The sequence below is a fragment of the Heptranchias perlo genome, chromosome 17, assembly GCF_035084215.1.
Source record: "Heptranchias perlo isolate sHepPer1 chromosome 17, sHepPer1.hap1, whole genome shotgun sequence".
Classification (NCBI taxonomy): Eukaryota; Metazoa; Chordata; class Chondrichthyes; order Hexanchiformes; family Hexanchidae; genus Heptranchias; species Heptranchias perlo.
Window position 1 is genome coordinate 25,855,783 of NC_090341.1, and position 19,513 is coordinate 25,875,295.

The 19,513-nt window shown below is 38.3% G+C and overlaps 1 protein-coding gene across 4 annotated transcripts in view; it reads right to left on the minus strand.

The window, feature by feature from the left end:
* The window catches only part of LOC137334185 (ERC protein 2), a 631,578-nt gene that overhangs the window by 540,586 nt on the left and 71,479 nt on the right, over positions 1-19,513 (minus strand). For all 4 annotated transcript variants that reach the window (XM_067998749.1, XM_067998748.1, XM_067998751.1 and 1 more), the window contains exon 5: positions 9,521-9,937. In XM_067998749.1, coding sequence (XP_067854850.1) covers positions 9,521-9,937 — 417 coding nt within the window. The remainder of the gene's footprint in view (positions 1-9,520; positions 9,938-19,513) is intronic.

Consider the following 19,513-nt stretch of genomic DNA (forward strand, 5'->3'; position numbering starts at 1 on the left):
GCAATAAAAGGCACTCACCCGTTGATCTGGTCTTTCTCACCTCCTATTACGTGGCGCGAATCAGAAGGCCGGGAATCCCAGCCCCCAGGAGTTAAAAAATAAAAAACTTAAAATGGAGGCACGCAGCCTCCTTAAAAGATTTTAGTGACCAACCCGCTTCCTGAGCGCGGGTTAGTCACTCGCCACCCCCCACCCCCCAATCCACCTCTGTTAAAACCGGAAGTAGGTGGATTGGGGTCAAGTTTTACATGTTTTTTTTTACAATTTTTACCTTCCCTCCTGCCCCCAGCACACATGTGCTTGGGTGTTAAAATTACCCCCAGAATCTCTACTAACTGTTCTACACCCAATGATTCTACAATCCCAATATCCACCTCCTCTTTGAAAACTGCAAAAGTATTTATTTAATATCTCTGCCATTACCACATTCACCACTATAAGCTTGTCTCCTTCATCTCTTTAGTGCTTTTTTTTAAAGTTTCTGAATCCTAACTTCCTACACAATTTCTCTAGCCATTTATTTACCTCTCCAATCTGGCTATTCCTGTACTGACTATTGGTACTGGTGGTAATGTGGAAATTACTACCTTAAAGATCCTGCTTTTTAATTTATTGAACTCCTAGAATTCTTTCTGCAGGAGCTGAATCCTATTCTTCCCTGTTATTGGTGCGGATATGAACTACGACTTCCGGCTGATCCCACTCCTTCTCCAAGAGCTTGTGTATCAACTCTGTTACATCTTTTACTGTTTCACCTGGGAGGCAACATACCATACAGAATTCATGTCAACGGTTACAAAAGTGACCGTCTTCTATTCTCACTACTACTACTACATTCCTGCATGTAACTCTTCACCTTCCCACTTTGGGCAACCGCTTTTTTCATGGTGCTACGGCCTTGCTCATGGTCTCCATTGAAACAAGTATTCATTATTAAAATATTTATTTGCCAAGGTAATGTCAGGGGCTACTGTAATTCCATCTTACTCCTCTTTCCACCCACTTCCAATCTTTATTCTCTCTCTCAATTTGCCTGTGCAGTGACTATCACTTCCAGCTACGAGACAAGCTGATCTGAAAGCAACATATAACCCAAACAAAACATGATGTGGAGATGCCGGTGATGGACTGGGGTGGACAAATGTAAGGAGTCTTACAACACCAGGTTATAGTCAAACAGCTTTATTTGAAATCACAAGCTTTCGGAGCTTTCCTCCTTCGTCACCTGGTGTTGTAAGACTCCTTACATTTGTCCAAACAAAACAGTTGACGCAACATTTCCCCCTAACCCCACTGAAACATTTAAATTTGAACTTGGTCAAATATTGATCCTGGTGCTGGAATAGAATGAAGTTAACGATTCCTGCAATCCATTTAAGCTGTAATTCATGTTGCAGTTAAGGAATGCAGTTATTTTAGTGGGAACGCACAGTACCACTTTATAAATTAAGGAAAAGGAAACGACAGAAAAGAATGCTCAGAACACTTCTAATTCTTTGCATGCAAGAAGTGAAACATAAATAGGAAAATACTGCACAGGCTTACAAACTTGGAGTCTATAAGCTTTGGGCACTTTCCAAACCAATTAGTCTTGGCTTGCAACAGTAACTATATAATCGTGCATCAGTACCTCCAAGTGGTCTAAAGCTCAAACATTCATTAGTAGACATATGCCAATGAATCAGTCATAAAATGTAATTGAAAAATTAACGCTGTCGTGGTCCACATTCGTATCACAATAATTTTACAAACTCATCTTGTGCCAACCATTTTGAAGACTTGCAAGCTTTTATAATGGAAGCTAATTACAGAACTGTGTGGCTTGCATGCCAGTGTTGCTGAACCTTAATCCAAAGCACTGGACCTGCAACTGGCAGGAACCCAGAGGCAAAGAGCATAGGTCATCAACAAAAGTACACAAAGTATATGTGCCTGAAAATGATTATCTTGTTAACAGTTTGCACAAGAAAGAATGATGTGGAGATGCCGGTGATGGACTGGGGTTGACAATTGTAAACAATTTTACAACACCAAGTTATAGTCCAGCAATTTTATTTTAAATTCACAAGCTTTCGGAGGCTTCCTCCTTCGTCAGGTGAACGATGTGAAAATCGTTCACCTGACGAAGGAGGAAGCCTCCGAAAGCTTGTGAATTTAAAATAAAATTGCTGGACTATAACTTGGTGTTGTAAAATTGTTTACACAAGAAAGAATGCATTGAAAGAGGTAAACTTCTTCGGCTCCACCCTATACACACAAAACATGACCTGTGGGAACATCTTTAAATAACTGATCCATCTATTTGGTGGAAACCAAAACATTACAGCATGAGATATAAAATATGTGCTACAAACTGGCTATTCAGAGACCACCTTACAGAAAACTGGCAAAACTATATTTTAGTTTTGATCTCATGCATTACCTGGCTAGCTAATCCATAGATTTGGGTTGATAAAGGAACTTGGGATTCATTCAGCATGACAGCAATATATAGGTCATTATGATTTAAGCAGATGTTACTCAAACGCAACCAACTATTCCTTTATGGTGGTTTCCAAAACAACATTTTGAAATGTTGGGTTTTATTCAAAATCCAAAACAGAAGAGGAAAATAGTCAGTCATTGTATGTAGGGCTGACCTGGCCCACAGACACTCACCACACAAACTGAAGACAGAATGGGATATATTTTCAAAATCTAATCAGGACAATATGCAGCTCAATCTCAAATATTGCTGCCAATTAAATTTACATTCAAAACAAAACCCACGGGATAATTGTATTTCAATTGAATAGCTTGGCCGCACCCCCCTCCCCCCCACCCCCCCACCCCCCTTAGTTTTAATTTTTATGAAAGCAGTCCAGGATATGGAGGAAGATGGTAGAAAATATCTTCCAGGAAATGGCAGAGTAGGAGGCTGGTTGAAGGTACAAGATGTAGCAGCACGGGAACAGGGCTGATGAGGAGTGAGGGAGGGAAGGAGAGGAAGATCTGGGATGTGGCAGTAATGGAAGGATGGTTGTTACAAATTTCAGGTCTGCCTTAGATATTCACTCAGCTTCAACAGTGCTAGTAAATCCTGTAAGCTACTCTCCACGTCTTAATTTCAGGAATGTGTCTATACAGCAAAATATCTAATCATACAATAGCCTAAACCCAGGAGGGTAACAACGGCCTGGAAATTGCTCGTAAAATAATGGCAATCCAAACAACGCTCACCGTTATTTCAGGGAAAATGGAACAGCAAGTCCAGAGAACGCACGTGCGCAGTCAAACGCGGAAATTGCTCCACCTGACTCCCTGCTTCTCTGAAAGCTTTGCGGTAAAGAGATCTAGCTGGCTGCAATGAATGGACCCACGCGAACTGGCTCTCCTGCCCAGCTGGAAACTAACTAATCTCACCAGAAAAAAGGCACGCTGAGTTATATCAGGCTAAACTAACTTAACAGCTGTTAAGTATTAATGACTGCCAAACCACCTCTCTGGCACTGAAAATTATTAAAAAGGTAGAGTCTCATTCCTCCCAATATTAATTGTTGGTGGACATTTAAAAAAAAAAAAAAAATTTTTTTTCAAATTTTCTTTGTCTCGTATCTCTGTCTTTTAATCTTACCCTCCCTTTATTTTGCTTTCTCTAACTGATTTTACATTTGAATTCACTGTTGTACCTTTCATTTCCTGGTTCTGACTGCGTAGCTTGTCAAGGATGCTTCAAGCTGATTGGTTGAAGGGAGAGACAGATCCTTTCCCTGCTCTCAGCTCACAAAAGCCCGAGAAAGACCGCTGCAATAATTGTAGCTCACCATCGAAGCAAGTTGGCGCCCAGAATCCCCAAATAGTTTGCCAGTGAGTTTATGACTAAACGAGCGACGGGAGAGGTTCATTTGCCACTCAGCGCAATTTCCAAGCCGATAGTACCCCCTTGTGATCTGAACATCATATCTTTCATACGTGCCTCGTGTGCTTCACCAATCTTTCAGTAGGTCGACTGAAGATTTCAGTGAGATAAAGCCAGATACAAAACATTAGGCTGCTTTATTACACAGACAGCAAGGGAACGTACAGAATGAAAGTTATAAATCTAAACTCACTCACTGCACTCAACTTCGAATCACCACCTCGTGAAAAAGAAAAATGATAAACCAAGCTGCCTTTCCCTGGATTAGTGGGCTGATTAATACTTGCTTTTGGTCAGCTTAGTATCAAAGCAGACATAAGAATATAAGAAATAGGAGCAGGAGTAGGCCATATGGCCCCTCGAGACTGCTCCACCATTTAATAAGATCACGGCTGATCTTCGACCTCAACTCCACTTTCCCACCTGATCCCCATATCCCTCGATTCCCTTAGTATCCAAAAATCTACAGATCTCAGTTTTGAATATACTCAACGACTGAGCATCCACAGCCCTCTGAGGTAGAGAATTCCAAAGATTCATAACCTCGAGTGAAGGCATTTTTCCTCATCTCATAGAAACAGGAGTAGGCCATTCGGCCCGTCGAGCCCGCCCCGCCATTCAATATGATCATGGCTGATCCTCTATCTCAATACCATATTCCCGCTCTCTCCCCATACCCCTTGATGCCTTTTACGTCTAGAAATCTATCTTAGCTCCTTCTTAAATATATTCAGTGACTTGGCCTCCACAGCCTTCTGTGATAGAGAATTCCACAGGTTCACCACCCTATGAGTGAAGAAATTTCTCCTCATCTCAGTCCCAAATGTCCTACCCCATATCCTGAGACTGTGACCCCTAGTTCTGGACCCCACAGCCAGGGGAAACATCCTCCCTGCATCCAGTCTGTCTAGCCCTGTCAGAATTTTATATGTTTCAATGAGATCCCCTCTCATTCTTCTAAACTCGAGTGAATACATGAGTCGACCCAATCGCTCCTCATACGACAGTCCTGCCATCCCAGGAATCAGTCTGGTGAGTCTTTGTTGCACTCCCTCTATGGCAAGTATATCCTCTCTTAGGTGAGACGACCAAAACTGCACACAATACTCCAGGTGTGGTCTCACCAAGGCCCTGTATAACTGCAGTATGACATCCTTACTCCTGTACTCAGTTCCTCTTGCAATGAAGGCCAACATACCATTTGTCTTCCTAACTGCTTGCTGCACCTGCATGTTTGCTTTCAGTGACTGGTGTACAAGGACACCCTGGTCCCTTTCTACAATCAGCATTTCCCAATCTTTCACCATTTAAATAATACGCCGCCTTTCTGTTTTTCTTTCCGAAGTGGATAACTTCACACTTATCCAACGCCATCTTGGTCCCAAATGGCTGGCCCCTTATCTTAAGACCATGATCCCTAGTTCTAGTCTCTCCAGCCAGAGAAACAGCCTTTCAGCATCAACCCTGCAAGCCCTCTAAGAATTTTATACGTTTCAATGAGATCACCTCTCATTCTTCTAAGCTCCAGAGAGTATAGCCCATTCTACTCAATCTCTCCTCATAGGACAACCCTCTCATTCCAGAATCAATCTAGTGAACCTTCATTGCAACCTCTCTAAGGCAAGTCTATCCATTCTTAGGTAAGGATACCAAAACTGTACACTGTACTCCAGATGTGGTCTCACCAGAGCCCAATATAATTGCAGCAAGGCCTCCTTAGTCTTATACTCCAACCCCCTTGCAATAAAGGCTAACATACAATTTGCCATCCTAATTGTTTGCTGTACCTGCATGATAACTTTGTGATTCATGTACAAAGACACCTAAATCCCTCTGAATACCAACATTTCTTAGTCTCTTACCTTTTAAATAATATTTTGCTTTTCTATTCTTCCTACCAAAGTGGATCATTTCACATTTCTCCACATTATACTCCATGTACCACCTTCTCGCCCACTCATTTAACCTGCCAATATCCCTTTGCAGCCTCTTTGCGTCCTCATCACAGTTTACTTTCCCACCAAGCTCTGTATAGTCAACAACTTGGATACATTACACTCAGTCCCCTCATCTAAGTCATTAATTATATGTTGTAAACAGCTGGGGCCCAAGCACTGATCCTTGCGGCACTCCACTAGTTACAACCTGCCAACCCGAAAATGACCAGTTTATGCCTACTCTGTTTTCTGTCCATTAACCAATCCTCAATCCATGCTAATATATTACCCCCAATCTCATGTGCCCTAATCTTGTGTAACACCTCATCGAATGCCTTTTGAAAATCCAAATATACTACATCCACTGGTTCCCCCTTATCTACCCAGCTAGTTACACGCTCAAAAAATTCTAATAGATTTGTCAAACACTATTTCCCTTTCATAAAACTGTGTTGACTCTGCCTAATCATATGATGATTTAAGTGCCCTGTTACTACGTCCTTAATAATTGATTCTAATATTTTCCCTACTACTGATGTCAGGCTAACTGGCCTGTAGTTCCCTGTTTTATCTTTCCCTCCTTTCTTGAATAGCGGGGTTACATTTGCTACCTTCCAATCCATGGCTCCATTCTAGAATCTAGGGAACTCTGGAAGATCAAAACCAATGCATCCACCTCTTAAAACCCTAGGATGTAGGCCATCTGGTCCTGGGGATTTGTCAGCTTTTAGTCCTATTAATTTCTCTAGTACTTTTTCTTTACTAATCTTAATTACTTTTAAGTTCCTCACTCTCATTAGACCCTTGGGTTCCCCACTATTTTTTTGTGTCTTCTACTGTGAAAACAGATACAAGATATTTGTTTAACATCTCTGCCATTTCCTTATTTTCCAACATAATTTCTTCTGTGTCGGCCTCTAAGGGACCCACGTTTACTTTCGCTAATCTCTTCCTTTTTACATACTTGTAGAAGCTCTCACAATCTGTTTTTATATTTCTTGCTAATTTACTCTCATTTAATTTTCTCCCTCTATCAATTTCTTGGTCAGCCTTTGCTGATTTCTAAAACCCTCCCAATCCTCAGGCTTACTACTTTAATTCCTCAAGGGAATCTATATTCATTGAGAATTATGAATTATTTCTTTAAATGCTCACCACTGTTTATCTACCGTCATGTCTTTTAATCTAATTTCCCAACTACCATTGCCAACTAACCCCTCATACCTACGTAATTGGCTTTGTTTAAATTTAAGGCCCTAGTTTCGAACTTAGCTATATCACTCTCAAACTCAATAGGAAATTCTTTCATTATGATCACTCTACCCCAGAGGATCCTTAACTATATTACTAATTAACCCTGTCTCATTACACAATACTGGGTCTAAAATAGCCTGTTCCCTAATTGGTTCCTTGAAGTACTGTCTTGAATGCATTCCATGAACTCGTTCTCCAAACTACTTTGCCAATTTGGGTTTCCTAGTCTATATAAAGATTAAAGTCCCCCACGATTATTGCATTACCCTTGTTACATGATCCTCTAATTTCCTGATTTATACCCTGTCCAACACTATAACTACTGTTACGGGGCCTATAAACTACTCCCACTAGTGTTTTCTGCCCCTTGTTATTTCTTAGCTCCACCTATACTGATTCTATATCCCAATTTTCTGAGCTAAGATTCACTCTCACTACCGCCTTCATCTCATCCTTCATTATTGGGGCTACCCACCCCTCCTTTTCCATTTTGCCTATCTTTTCTAAAAAAAGTCAAGTACCCCGGAATATTTAGTTCTCAACCTTGGTCACCCTGCAACGACATTTCAGCAATGGTTACGAGATCAAACCCATTTATCTCCATTTGTGCCATTAATTCATCTATCTTGTTATGAGTGCTTTGTGCATTCAGATATAGTGCCTTCAATTTTAACTTTTTAAACTATTTTTCCCTGATGTGACCTTAGTCACTAATGCCCTATTACCTTTGTTAAATACTCTGTCCCTTCCTGGCGCACTCTGCTTGCTTTTACCCAAATCGCTACTCTGTTCTACAGCCTTGACTTTTTTTTCTTTAGACTTAAAAATGTACCCTAACCTGAAGCCTTCTCTCCCCCCGACCCCTCTTATTAATAAGACCAAGGCTTACATAGGCTTGGATGGCACAAGTCCTTTCTCTCAGCAGACCATCCTGAACGACTGATCTTAAACAAGGTTTTTTCCTCCTCTTTTCGTTACTTCTGACGACGAGAAGTGGGTGGGCAGTCCTTTTGACTACTTTCCCGTTCAGTAATTCATCTGTTGGCCTGTCCGTAAAACAGGCTACCTTTAAACACACTCCCCCCTCCCCCCAGAGTGAATTCTAACCAAACTACCCTGGAAACTATCCCTACTGAGCTCACATGAATAGGGTCAACCCAACAATAGTAGACAAGGATCACTGGAATGCCCAAATTAACATTCATTTTCTAAATCACTCTGGTTCAGTTGCTTTGTCTGAATCCTAATCTACATTTACCAGCTCTTCTGTGAATTTAATACAAGACCTGAATTTAACTTAAAAGTAGCATTTTTTAACATACATTATATAACGAGCTTACCATGAAAACAGTCAAAAATCCTGAAACATGGCAGTGAGCTTGGGATGTAGGAGCACTGGGATGGAATCTTGTGGGCTTGGGAGCATTGAGCAAAGGGTTGTTGAGTGTCAGAGTACAGGGAAGTCAAATCCCAGCCACAGCCAGGAACACAACTTTTCTCAGAGGTACTGGATCACAGGTCAAGGGAAGCAGGTTCATACAGCGGGAGAAGGCCATTGTGAAGGCAGGAAAGCACAGGATCACAGAACACATTTTACAGTCTGCAGACATCACCACCTAATTTGGGCACAACAGGGAGGTCTCAGATATGTAAGCAACAGCACTGTCTATTTTGGAGGAAGCTAACTTTGGAGAATTCAGGAGCCAAGTAAAAAGAATACTCAGTTTAATTGTAACAGAAAGGTGCAACAGAAATAGGTGTCGCTAAAGAGTGTTACTTGTCACAAGTGCAAACATATGCCGAACATATAATAAAGGTAGATTTTTGTTTTCTTTTTGAGATGTTAGTGCTAGGGAATGGAACTCCTCCCATTTCAGGCAGAGTATCAGCATCAAGCATTCCCAGGTCACGTATGGCACAGCCAGATGTAGAGTAAAACTCCCCCTACTCTGCCTCAACAACATGCCCCAGCCCTCGCCTCAGAAAAGCATCCCCTACTGCACCTGTGTGACATTTTTTCCATTTTCCACAACAGCCATCCTGTGGCTTCTCCCAGTGAGAATGCCAGTTAATGCTGAATTAAGGATAGCTTTGTGCTATAGGCCCATTCCAATCAGCAACTGGATTGAGTGCCCAGATTTTTATCCTAGATGTCAAAGGTGAAAGGCCCATGTCTATCCCGCTACACCACCCAGTTCCCAGATTTTTCTGCTTTTGCAAACCTGGACAACAAATCCAAATATTGCAGAAGTTACTTTGGTAATCCCTAGAATATTTGACTTTAGTACTTTGCCGCAGTACTATTCAGAGTTTGATTTAACCAATTTACTACCAAGGGAAACTGATTTACTAAAATCCCAAAATATGAATAGCATGGGGTTCAAATGAGAAGTTTTTGCTGGAACACAATACTATTAAAAGTAAATCATACCTCTCTAAGATGAATGTTTTCTTTCTCTTTCTGGTCCAGAAGTACCTCCAGATGATTAACTTGAGATTCCGCCTCAGATATTCTCCGACTTCTTTCATGTTCCTCCTCCATGGATTTGGAAGGCAAACCTTTGCTCTGCAGCATTTCTAGTAGTTTCTTAATTGATTCATCCCGTGCATTCAATGTCTGTTTCTGTGTTTCAATCCTTAGTTCCATTTCTTCTAAAGTCTTCCTCAAAAGAAAGAGCTCTTTGGCCTGGCGTTCATGTTCTGCCTGCAACCTACGAAAGTTCTCCTCAGTGAGCTCAATGGTATAGTGCTCGGCACCTCGGTTAACGTTCTCTTGCTGAAGAAGATGATTGAGATCTCGCTGGGTTCGAAGTTCATCTTGCAATGCTTGGATGGTCATCTGCAGGTGCTGTAGAAGTAATGAAAGCAAATTGCTCAAAACTTGTACAAATGGTTCTTCCAAAACCACATTCTATAGGTTGAACTACAAACCAAATGTAATACCATTAGCTTAGTCTATTTTTAAACTATTTGCAAAGCCATTTCCATGTCAAAAATCACTTTCAGAAGTTTGTACCACAAAGGATTCTTTAGATCTCCTAAGCAAGAGCAATTTTTACTATTCACAGAGCAGAATCTTTGCAACAGCATAAAATGCACATTTTCTGGAGAACAAATTCAACAGATGCTTGAATAAAATGCTCTGGATACACTGATTACATCAATAAACTTTAAAAGCATCTATGCTTCCAAATTTGGATGCATTTCCCATGCCTGCCAAGTTTTATAGTCAGAATTTATTTGAAAGAATTCAGTTTTAAAATTAAATTTTATTTATCCACAGGTTTCACATAATGTCAAATGTACCGATTAATGTTTTTTATTCTAAGTGACAAGGGTAATTATGACTCTTATACTCTGAATACAGCTTTTTTTCACATGAGATTTCTCCTCTTTGGAGACAGCTCATTATCAAATCTTCTTCCCCAACTGGTAAGACGTGAGCGTTTGGCCTATCAAGTAAACTTTTTCCACAACTACCATCAGTGGGGCTACTTAATCAGTTCAATGAAGGCATAATTCATAACGGTCTAACTGACTAAGGTCAACTCTCCCCTCTTCCTACTGAAACCAACCACCTTTCTATTTTAGTGTGCCATATAATAGTCTAGCTTAAAAATGAGAAAACTCACCAAGTAACTGAGGCAAGCAAGACAGCAATAGAATTAGCAGGCTTCTGTTTAGTAATCGGCTCCTAACAATATCATGCTGCCCAAACAGCCGATTTAACTTTACATGGGGCAAAATCTTTTCCAACTTTAGCACTCTAAAGCAAATTATGCCTAAACTGTTACTTAATATAATGCATCTGAAATATACCATTTAAGTGATCTCCAGCAGTGGCTTATCTTATGAAACACTCTACAAAATTATGAACAGACTGTCAAGATTATTTGCTACAAGATCAAATGTGAATGGTTTAATTACTGTTTCAACATAGTTTGTCTTTAAGAAGTTTGCTACAACTAAAAATCCTTTAGATTTCATGTGAAGTTAATCGAATTATCTAATATTGAAGTCAGTTCACTATAAGACAAATATAAACACTCAAAAACATAAATGTAGAATCCTCACAGTTCAAGTGTTACAATCCATTGTACCATATTTGACAGCATATACATAACTTTTGCCAAGCCAACAACAAATTTCTATGCCTCCTTCACATGCAAAGTATAGAATGGATGTTTCTGTTTGTGTTCGAAGAGTTTGAGAAAATTTTCAAAAAATGAGTTAGTTTCCAGATTGAAAGAATTTTTTTTTTTTAAAAACTACAGCCTTACAATTTCTCGAAATAAAGGATGCAATAAGTCCAATGTGATTCATTGCCCATCAAATATGGTATTTTCTTGGGATACGAAACGATGCGATGTTAGATTACACCTAAAATTTTTAATTCATAATTTCGTAAATGATTTAAAAGAAACTTGTGATCTATTAGTACGAATGTTCTACTCAACAACCAATTAGGCAGATGTTAAATACAAATAATTCTAGTACTGTTTTACCAGTGAAAGGTCTTTTGTAGTGTGGAGTCAATGTTATTGAAAGGCGTAATCTAATATTCTCACCAATTAAAATCATTAAAACTTCAAAATTTAACCCCGTTTAAAGTAAAACACAAATTAATCACAATGCACTACACATCACAAAGAAAAAAGCAAATTGCATTATTTTATGTTGTGCAAACTAAACTGTTGCAAACATAACACAAACCTTTGATCTTCTTGCATCCAAAGGCTGAACAGCATGGCAAATAAAAAAGAATGTAGCAAAAATCAACAAATGAATACAGAGAATGCAAGCAGGAATACTGCACGCCAACAGCATGAATGCTAAAACAGCTTAGCAAAAGATCCATCAATAGCGAACGATTGATTATAAGCAGGATTCAAAGTTAAGCTTTGCCAATGGATCAATCGTAAAACAATGGTTCATCAGGCTCAGCAAGTTCCAGATTTTTGGGTGCTGGATCATTGAAATGATAAAATCTTATTAGTTCTGAAGAGTTGGTATGTTTAATATTATTTCCTGCACTAGGATAATTACTTCTAGTTTTGAATAAAAATAAGCATATAAAATTTAAGACAGAACAGATAAAGAAATTTCTGGACACTTTACCAGCCAACATTATCCTCTCACATAAACCAACCATTAACATAATAAACTGCACAGAAGAAGTAGGTTGGAATAACTCAGTATTGTAATGCATTAGTGTTGTAACAGTGCACCATGGACTAATAAGGTGGAGTCAAACCTTGCACTCTCCATTAAACAAGCTTCTATCTTGGCTGGGTTATCCAAGGAAAGGGGGAAGAGAAAGAGAATGGAGGCTAAATATCTCCACTGAAGTCAACCCGAGCCTCATTTATGCAACACATGGCAAAACAGAGTTATAGGAAGTGTAACAGAAGTTTAAGATCAGGTTGCCTACCAACCCTTTCAGCAGAATATTGTAGGAGGTTCTAAAATTAAATAAATATAAAAGGAAGATACAAACAATGAAAGAGTAGACAGGCCAAAGCAATTAGCGTTGTTTCTGAAATGTCAGTCATATTATTGGAGACTTGCACCCAACCTCAGCCTCACAAAACAAAGGTTTTTTTAAAAAAAATTAAATGCTTCTATTTTGGACCTTTTTTTTTAAAAAAATGGAAAGCTGCAAAAGAAGAAAAGCACATTCTTATAACCACTGATATATGTGGCAGTATTGATGGCAGTTTATAGATTAACCCACAATCTCATTCATAATTCTCCTAGCCATAGGACAGCATGTAGTGGCTAAGTAGCTCTGTAGAGAAGGATGAGAAAATGCAGGACACACAAAGAGAAAATAGTTTTAAAAAAACACTTTTCTATCAATGTGGCACAAATTAAATTGAAACTCCTTTTCTCAATAGATGGACAACCTTCAAACATAATTGGATTTTAAGTAATCACAAGGCAACATATTCAAAAGGTGGCAGAACCAATTCAGACCAGTGTCTGATAAAATTGTTACAAATTCAACAGTAACTTTTTTTTAATTCATATGACTTGCCCCAAAAATCTTTGCACTTCAAATGAAAAGTTGTTTTATAACTGGGTCAAAAAGATATCGGTATAAATATATATGCATCTTAAAATGAGAGCGCCATCTCTGGGGATACGAAGAACTTAGGAGAGATAAAATGTTATTGAACATTAATTTGACTGCTTAGGGAGCAAGAATGTTCTAATGATCTAGCACATCAATCGTTAGGATTCAATCCAAGTAATAGTAACAAGAATAAGTGTGGTTTAGAGAACCTGTACTCCTTCAAGGTTATGCAGAGACGATCACCTTAGATGTGCAGACTTTCTGCAATATTGTACAGCCATTTTTCAAATATTTCATCTTGAAATATGATAGAGTCCTTTAATAAATTGTGCTTTACAATAATAAAGCCAAGACAAAGTGTAAATTAATACAATTAAAAAGGAGAGTCATAGGCAATACACATATTAAGAGATCCACAAAACTGCACTCTCTCTGAAGGACATAATTATGTTTACACTTTTATTAGATGAGTTTGAAGAGTACTTTGTTTCCTTCTCATCTTACTAGGCTTGTTCATCAGGTTAAAAACCATTGTAGCAGCACTTACATTTTCACACTTTCTCTTACATATTCTATGAATGAGTAATCACATAGATTAACATCTACATTGTGCAGCTGAAAATTAAAACCAGAAATTTTCAATGCTTTGTGAAAATGTTAAAATTTGTATTTCACTCATTCACATCACACCATATGCAAGATTGAGTGTAATACTAAACTCACATACAGTAAAAGCCCCATAAATATATACTGATGGAGTGGGAGGTGAAGGTCGAGTCCCTTCACCTCAAAACTGAAAAAAAAATTCAATTTAACTGTGCCAATTTGCAGAGTTGTACAATGGGTTTATTAGGCAGCTTGCTAGATTTCTCTCCAACAAAGCAAATATTCCAACAAAGGTATTAAATAAAAATCCACTAGTCAGCATATACATCCTGATGCACAAGTAGAGAAGGATACCAGAAACAAATCTCTGCTTGTGAAAAGCAGTTGAGACAAACATTACTGCTTGATTTAAGTACTGCATATAGTACGTTTCCATAGTAATATGAAAAGATTTCTCTCGAGTCAAAATTTAATCTGGAAACTTTTTCAAACTAATTAGAAATTTACAGCAGAGAAACAATGAAACACAATTTAATCTATCTGTATGTTATGCTACAGTAACTATAACCAGTGTTATTTGAAAAACATGTTGTACTCTTTGTTTCAACTTGCATTGCAAAATTTCAAGCAAAATAGATTCTCCTGCCCTCAAGGCGGCCAGATAAGTATGAATTTCTACTTGAGGAATAAATGCACAATTATGATGGTGCAATGGTATCTTTTTAATTCAAAATACACAGTCAACAGCACCAAAAAAGTTACAACTTGTACAGTAGTCTACTTCTGTTAATTCAAACTCAATTTGAATTACTGGATAATGAGTTTTTTCTTAAGTGCTTCAAAAACTTCCTGTGGTGTTATTTCAGTAATTTAAATTACTAATTTAAATTACTAATTAATTTGAAGTTTTGATGTAAAAATAACTTCAAATTAACAGAACACTCCAGTGTCTATTTTCTGTCATTTGTGTCACCATTAAACATTTTTTTTTAAATAGCAAGTTCCCTCTATTTGTTCCTCCATCTTTCTCCCCCCCAACCCTCTCAGATTTGCTTAGGTCATACACCACCAATGGCCAACCAAACAGCTCACACATCCCAGCCATTGCCACCACATTGAGCAACCTGGGACAACTCTCTTTGTGATGGTGCATATGATCTCTACTTGACAAGCATTTTAACATATTTGAAAGTTTTCTACTGTCATTTTCAGGCTTATATTCATTTAAATGGAACCAAATACAATTCACAAAACTGAAGGCAGGTGTGAAACAATTAAAAAACTAGACCTGGTGCAGTGCTTTAGTCAATTGACATGAAGCATCAAACAGCAGGACAACACATTCTTCAAAGCAATTCCTACATGGCAAGTTCTTGATCTCAGCCCATGGGGGTGTTATTTGGGGAGGCTTTTTTAAAAAGCCTAGAATCCAAAGAATAGTGTTGCAGGTTGATAAGGGATAGGTTGCAGGAACAATGTGTAGCCACACTGGAAAGGTGAGGTGGCCGCTATTTGGGTTGGTCAAGTTGAGGGGGCATTCTTGGGGAGATTGGGGGTACAAGGGTGTAGTGTGAATGAGAATGGGTAACAGCGTGTGGGGGTTGGGGAGGGGAGTGTCTTGTCGTGCAGGAGAAGTGGGAAATGGGTCCAAGTACGAGATATCAAATATTGATTTAAAAGGATAGAAGAACTTTAAGCTGGTTCCTGGCAACAGCTGACTATGCAGCTTTGGGCTGGTAAGGGAGGTTGGGAGAAAGAGAACAGCATACATGAGAGGTGGCATCAGGGAAGGGCAGGCAGTTTTGCGCCACATGCACATTACTGTAACAGCTTTAAGACAAAGGATACTGTAGACACAGCACCACCTTTCTTACAGATAGAGCTGGAAGGTCTCAAAAAAAAAAGGTGAATATATAGCAACACCACCTACTTCAGATGACTCAAATCATAGGTAAATATAATGAATAGGTAAATTAAATCTTGATAGACATGTGTGACCGCATACAAGTATTACGCTCACAGGACGTGCATACTATACACAAGACTTGTAATATATTATACAGATACATACAAAAAACAACCAAATTTTTTGAAATACAGAATGAATTAAAAACTAATGCATCTTACAGATATCCTTTAAATAGCAGATATCACATTAAAATGTTTCACTGCTTCAAAAATGAATTACTTTGTGAAATGACTTCATGCAACAGCCATTAGATTAACAATCCGTTAATACATTGGTTGATGTAAAGTTGGGGGGAAAAAAATGTATCGTCCTCAGATCATACAGCTCCGAAGCAGGCCAGTCAATCGTGCTTGTGCTGGCTCTTTGAAAGAGCTGTCCAATTAGTCTCACAACCCCACTCTTTTTCCCCGTAGCCCTACAAATTTTTCTGCTTTTTAAATTTTTGATGATTCATAGGTTATGTACTGTCCAGTGCCTCTGCTTTCTTGCATGTCCAGAACCCCTATAGAGTTTGTTACATCTGGCAAAGTAGGCATTCTTGTGCATTGACTACACCAATTTTTGATAGCCTTGTTCCAGATGAGCTGATGCACTAAAAGTTCTGCAAATTTTGGCATGACAAACCTTCTAGAACACCACTGAGGGGGTGCTGACTTCCCTCTTCCTCTCACCGGCACCTCATATACAGCACCCTGGAATAGAAGATGAAGGTGTCCTACATTGCGAGTTTGTAATCTGGAAAGGGACCTAATTTCTCTCAAATTGAACCACTTCCCGACAGAGAACTCAAGTCAAACAGACCAATTTAACATACATCTTCACAGCTGATTAGAGCAACAATGATAAAATTTGAGACACAGGTCCCCTTGGTACTACTTATTATGTGGAGATGCCGGTGATGGACTGGGGTTGACAATTGTAAACAATTTTACAACACCAAGTTATAGTCCAGCAATTTTATTTTAAATTCACAAGCTTTCGGAGGCTTCCTCCTTCCTCAGGTAAGGAGGAAGCCTGAGGAAGGAGGAAGCCTCCGAAAGCTTGTGAATTTAAAATAAAATTGCTGGACTATAACTTGGTGTTGTAAAATTGTTTACAATGGTACTACTTAGCAAGGGAATGATATGTGAATTGGAGAAGCCAAAAAAGGAGAAATAATTACAAAAATTATGGAGGAAGAGAAGAGGGAGTCATAAATTATATTTAAATTACAATGAGTATTTGCTGTTTTTCTGAAACTACCTATAAATGATTTTAATAAGTCAAAACATACAATAGTCAAGGCTAATATATTAATTACATTGAAAGCCAAAATAATTGTATTACAGTACTTGCCAAATATTGAAAATTAAGCCATGCAGTACTAAGGACTTCACACAAGGGACATGAGTGATTATAAGTCACCCTATGCTGCTGTGTTTAGATAAATATGGCTAAGTTCCAAAAGCACTTTGCAGAACAGATAGCTTAAAAAAAACTATTTCTTTTTACCCTCCATTGCTCAATATCAATTCAGACTTTGCCAATAAGAGTGTGCATTTTTAATATGATTTGACACAACTGCTTTTTAATAAGTTTCCAGTTCCCTGTCATATTAATCAAAGTTAGAACAATAATTCATAGAATAGTCACCATCTGGCATTTAACCCCACTTTTCCCATTAGCCAAATAATCAATTATCCATATTTTGAAATGAGATCAATAGTAACCAGACATCACTAAATTTAGGTGTTATGAAAGCAAACAATTAAAATCTGCTAGCAATTAACTTAATAATGCTTCCTCCTGACTTTGTGTGAACTTAACACCCACATTGTATTTCACCACATTGTGGCACAAGGAGCTCTTTTTCAGTCATAAGAAATGCACTTACTACTCATCATATAAGAAATTCCTACATTTTCAAAAAAGTGTGCTCGGAAATAGAATGTGTTTTTAAAAAATTTAAAATGTACCCAATATTATTTTGCTTTTAATTAAGCCTTTTTCTTAAAATTAGGGAGATAAAATCAAATTTCTTAATTTCTATTACACCCAGAAACCACAAACATAAACAGAAAACTTTATTCTAAAATCACTTAAAATTGAATACACCTGCATGCAAGAACATTTCTAACTCAACATAAAATCGTGGAATAAGTGGACATTTGGTCTAGCAGGCTCATTTCTTCAGACAGCATGTACAATTTGCTCTGCCATGCAGTCTATCCAACCTCCTTAATAATCTAAAGAAAAATATCCCACTTCTGCAAAAGACTCCTGAATACCTAAATAATCTTTTATCCTATATGATGCCTTCCTATGATTCTCAATCCCATTCCTGACCAGATATGCATCGACCCGCACCCTTTTCTTAACAAAAAATGCAGGTGGATGAATCAGTTTCTTTATCTAGGGATCTATCTGTTGTATCAATAACTGTGTGGAGGGAAGGGGAGATGGGGGAAAAAAAATTGCGAAGTCTTGCTTCAATTTTGATTTTATACTTGTGTTCTAGTTATAGTTAAATAACAATGGTCCAAGTTAAAAAACCTACTTTCAACTACATCATCTGTTCTTCAGAATTTTAAAAACCTAGATGTCTCACCTCAATCTACGTTTCCCAATTATAACAGTCGCACTTCATAACTCAACCCAAATACAAACAGCCATTCTGCTGTATCACAGCTGCTTTGGTTCAGAATCTCTCCCAACATTCTACTCGTGATCACAGCATAAGGCAGTTTCCACAAGCAGACCTCCATCTCCTAGAAACTGGCACCTTAATGCATAACCTGACAAGATAACTTATAACAGGACAAAGTTACCTATCTAGCCAGTTTTAAGCCACAGAAACAAGAGCTACCCATCATGCTCTTCTGTCTGCCTCAAAATGCAGAAAATATTGAAGAGTCAAATTTCGGGCTAGAACGAATTCATTTACACGCAAGTTAATCACACCAAAGCAGAAACACAAAGCAAAAAACTAGCAGTACAATACTTGACTACTTACCTAACCGTTTCAAAACAATAAAGGGTGTTGAATCTTTAGAATCCATTCAAAACAACTCTTCAATGGAATCTCTGATAAAATATTACACAGAAAATTGGTACCTCAAAGCCCCTTTCACCACCTATACATGGAAATGGTCAAAATGAGGAAGTAGAAATTTTGGATCTCTGAAGGGTAGATTTCCTCCAAAGATCAAGGATCTCTCTCAAGAGTCAGAGTAGAGTATTAATTATTTCTACCACTCAAGAGATAAGGTATGAACAGCAACCTCTTGATGCTCTATTGAGTAATTTGCTCAGGGCACCTTGCCACGACAAAAATTATTTCAAATGTCTGACATTAGTTTGCAAATTTACACATCACTAACATTCCAAGGAATTAATAGAGTAGGTAAACAAAGTTGACCTGAAGAGTTTTTGATCAAGCAGTAGCACCAAAACAATAGTAGGCTGCCTGCTTCCCCACAAAACCAACAGCTATTTCTACATAGCTAACTGTATTGTGTTTCTCCCACTCACCAACAACTTACATAATACCTTTAACATAGGAAAACATGCCAAGGTGCTTCGCAGGAGCGCAATCGGACAAGAATTGACACCAAGCCAAAGAACTGTCTCTCCTTTCAGACAGACTGAGCCATGTGACAAAGTATTTCATTCTTAAATCAGGGCACTAATGTTTCAACTTCAGCCTTGATTTGAGATTCTTTTTAAAACAAAGCAGGCATAATTTAAAACCAGGAAAAAAATCTATTCGAACAAATGTGGGTGTGCCTGCTTCT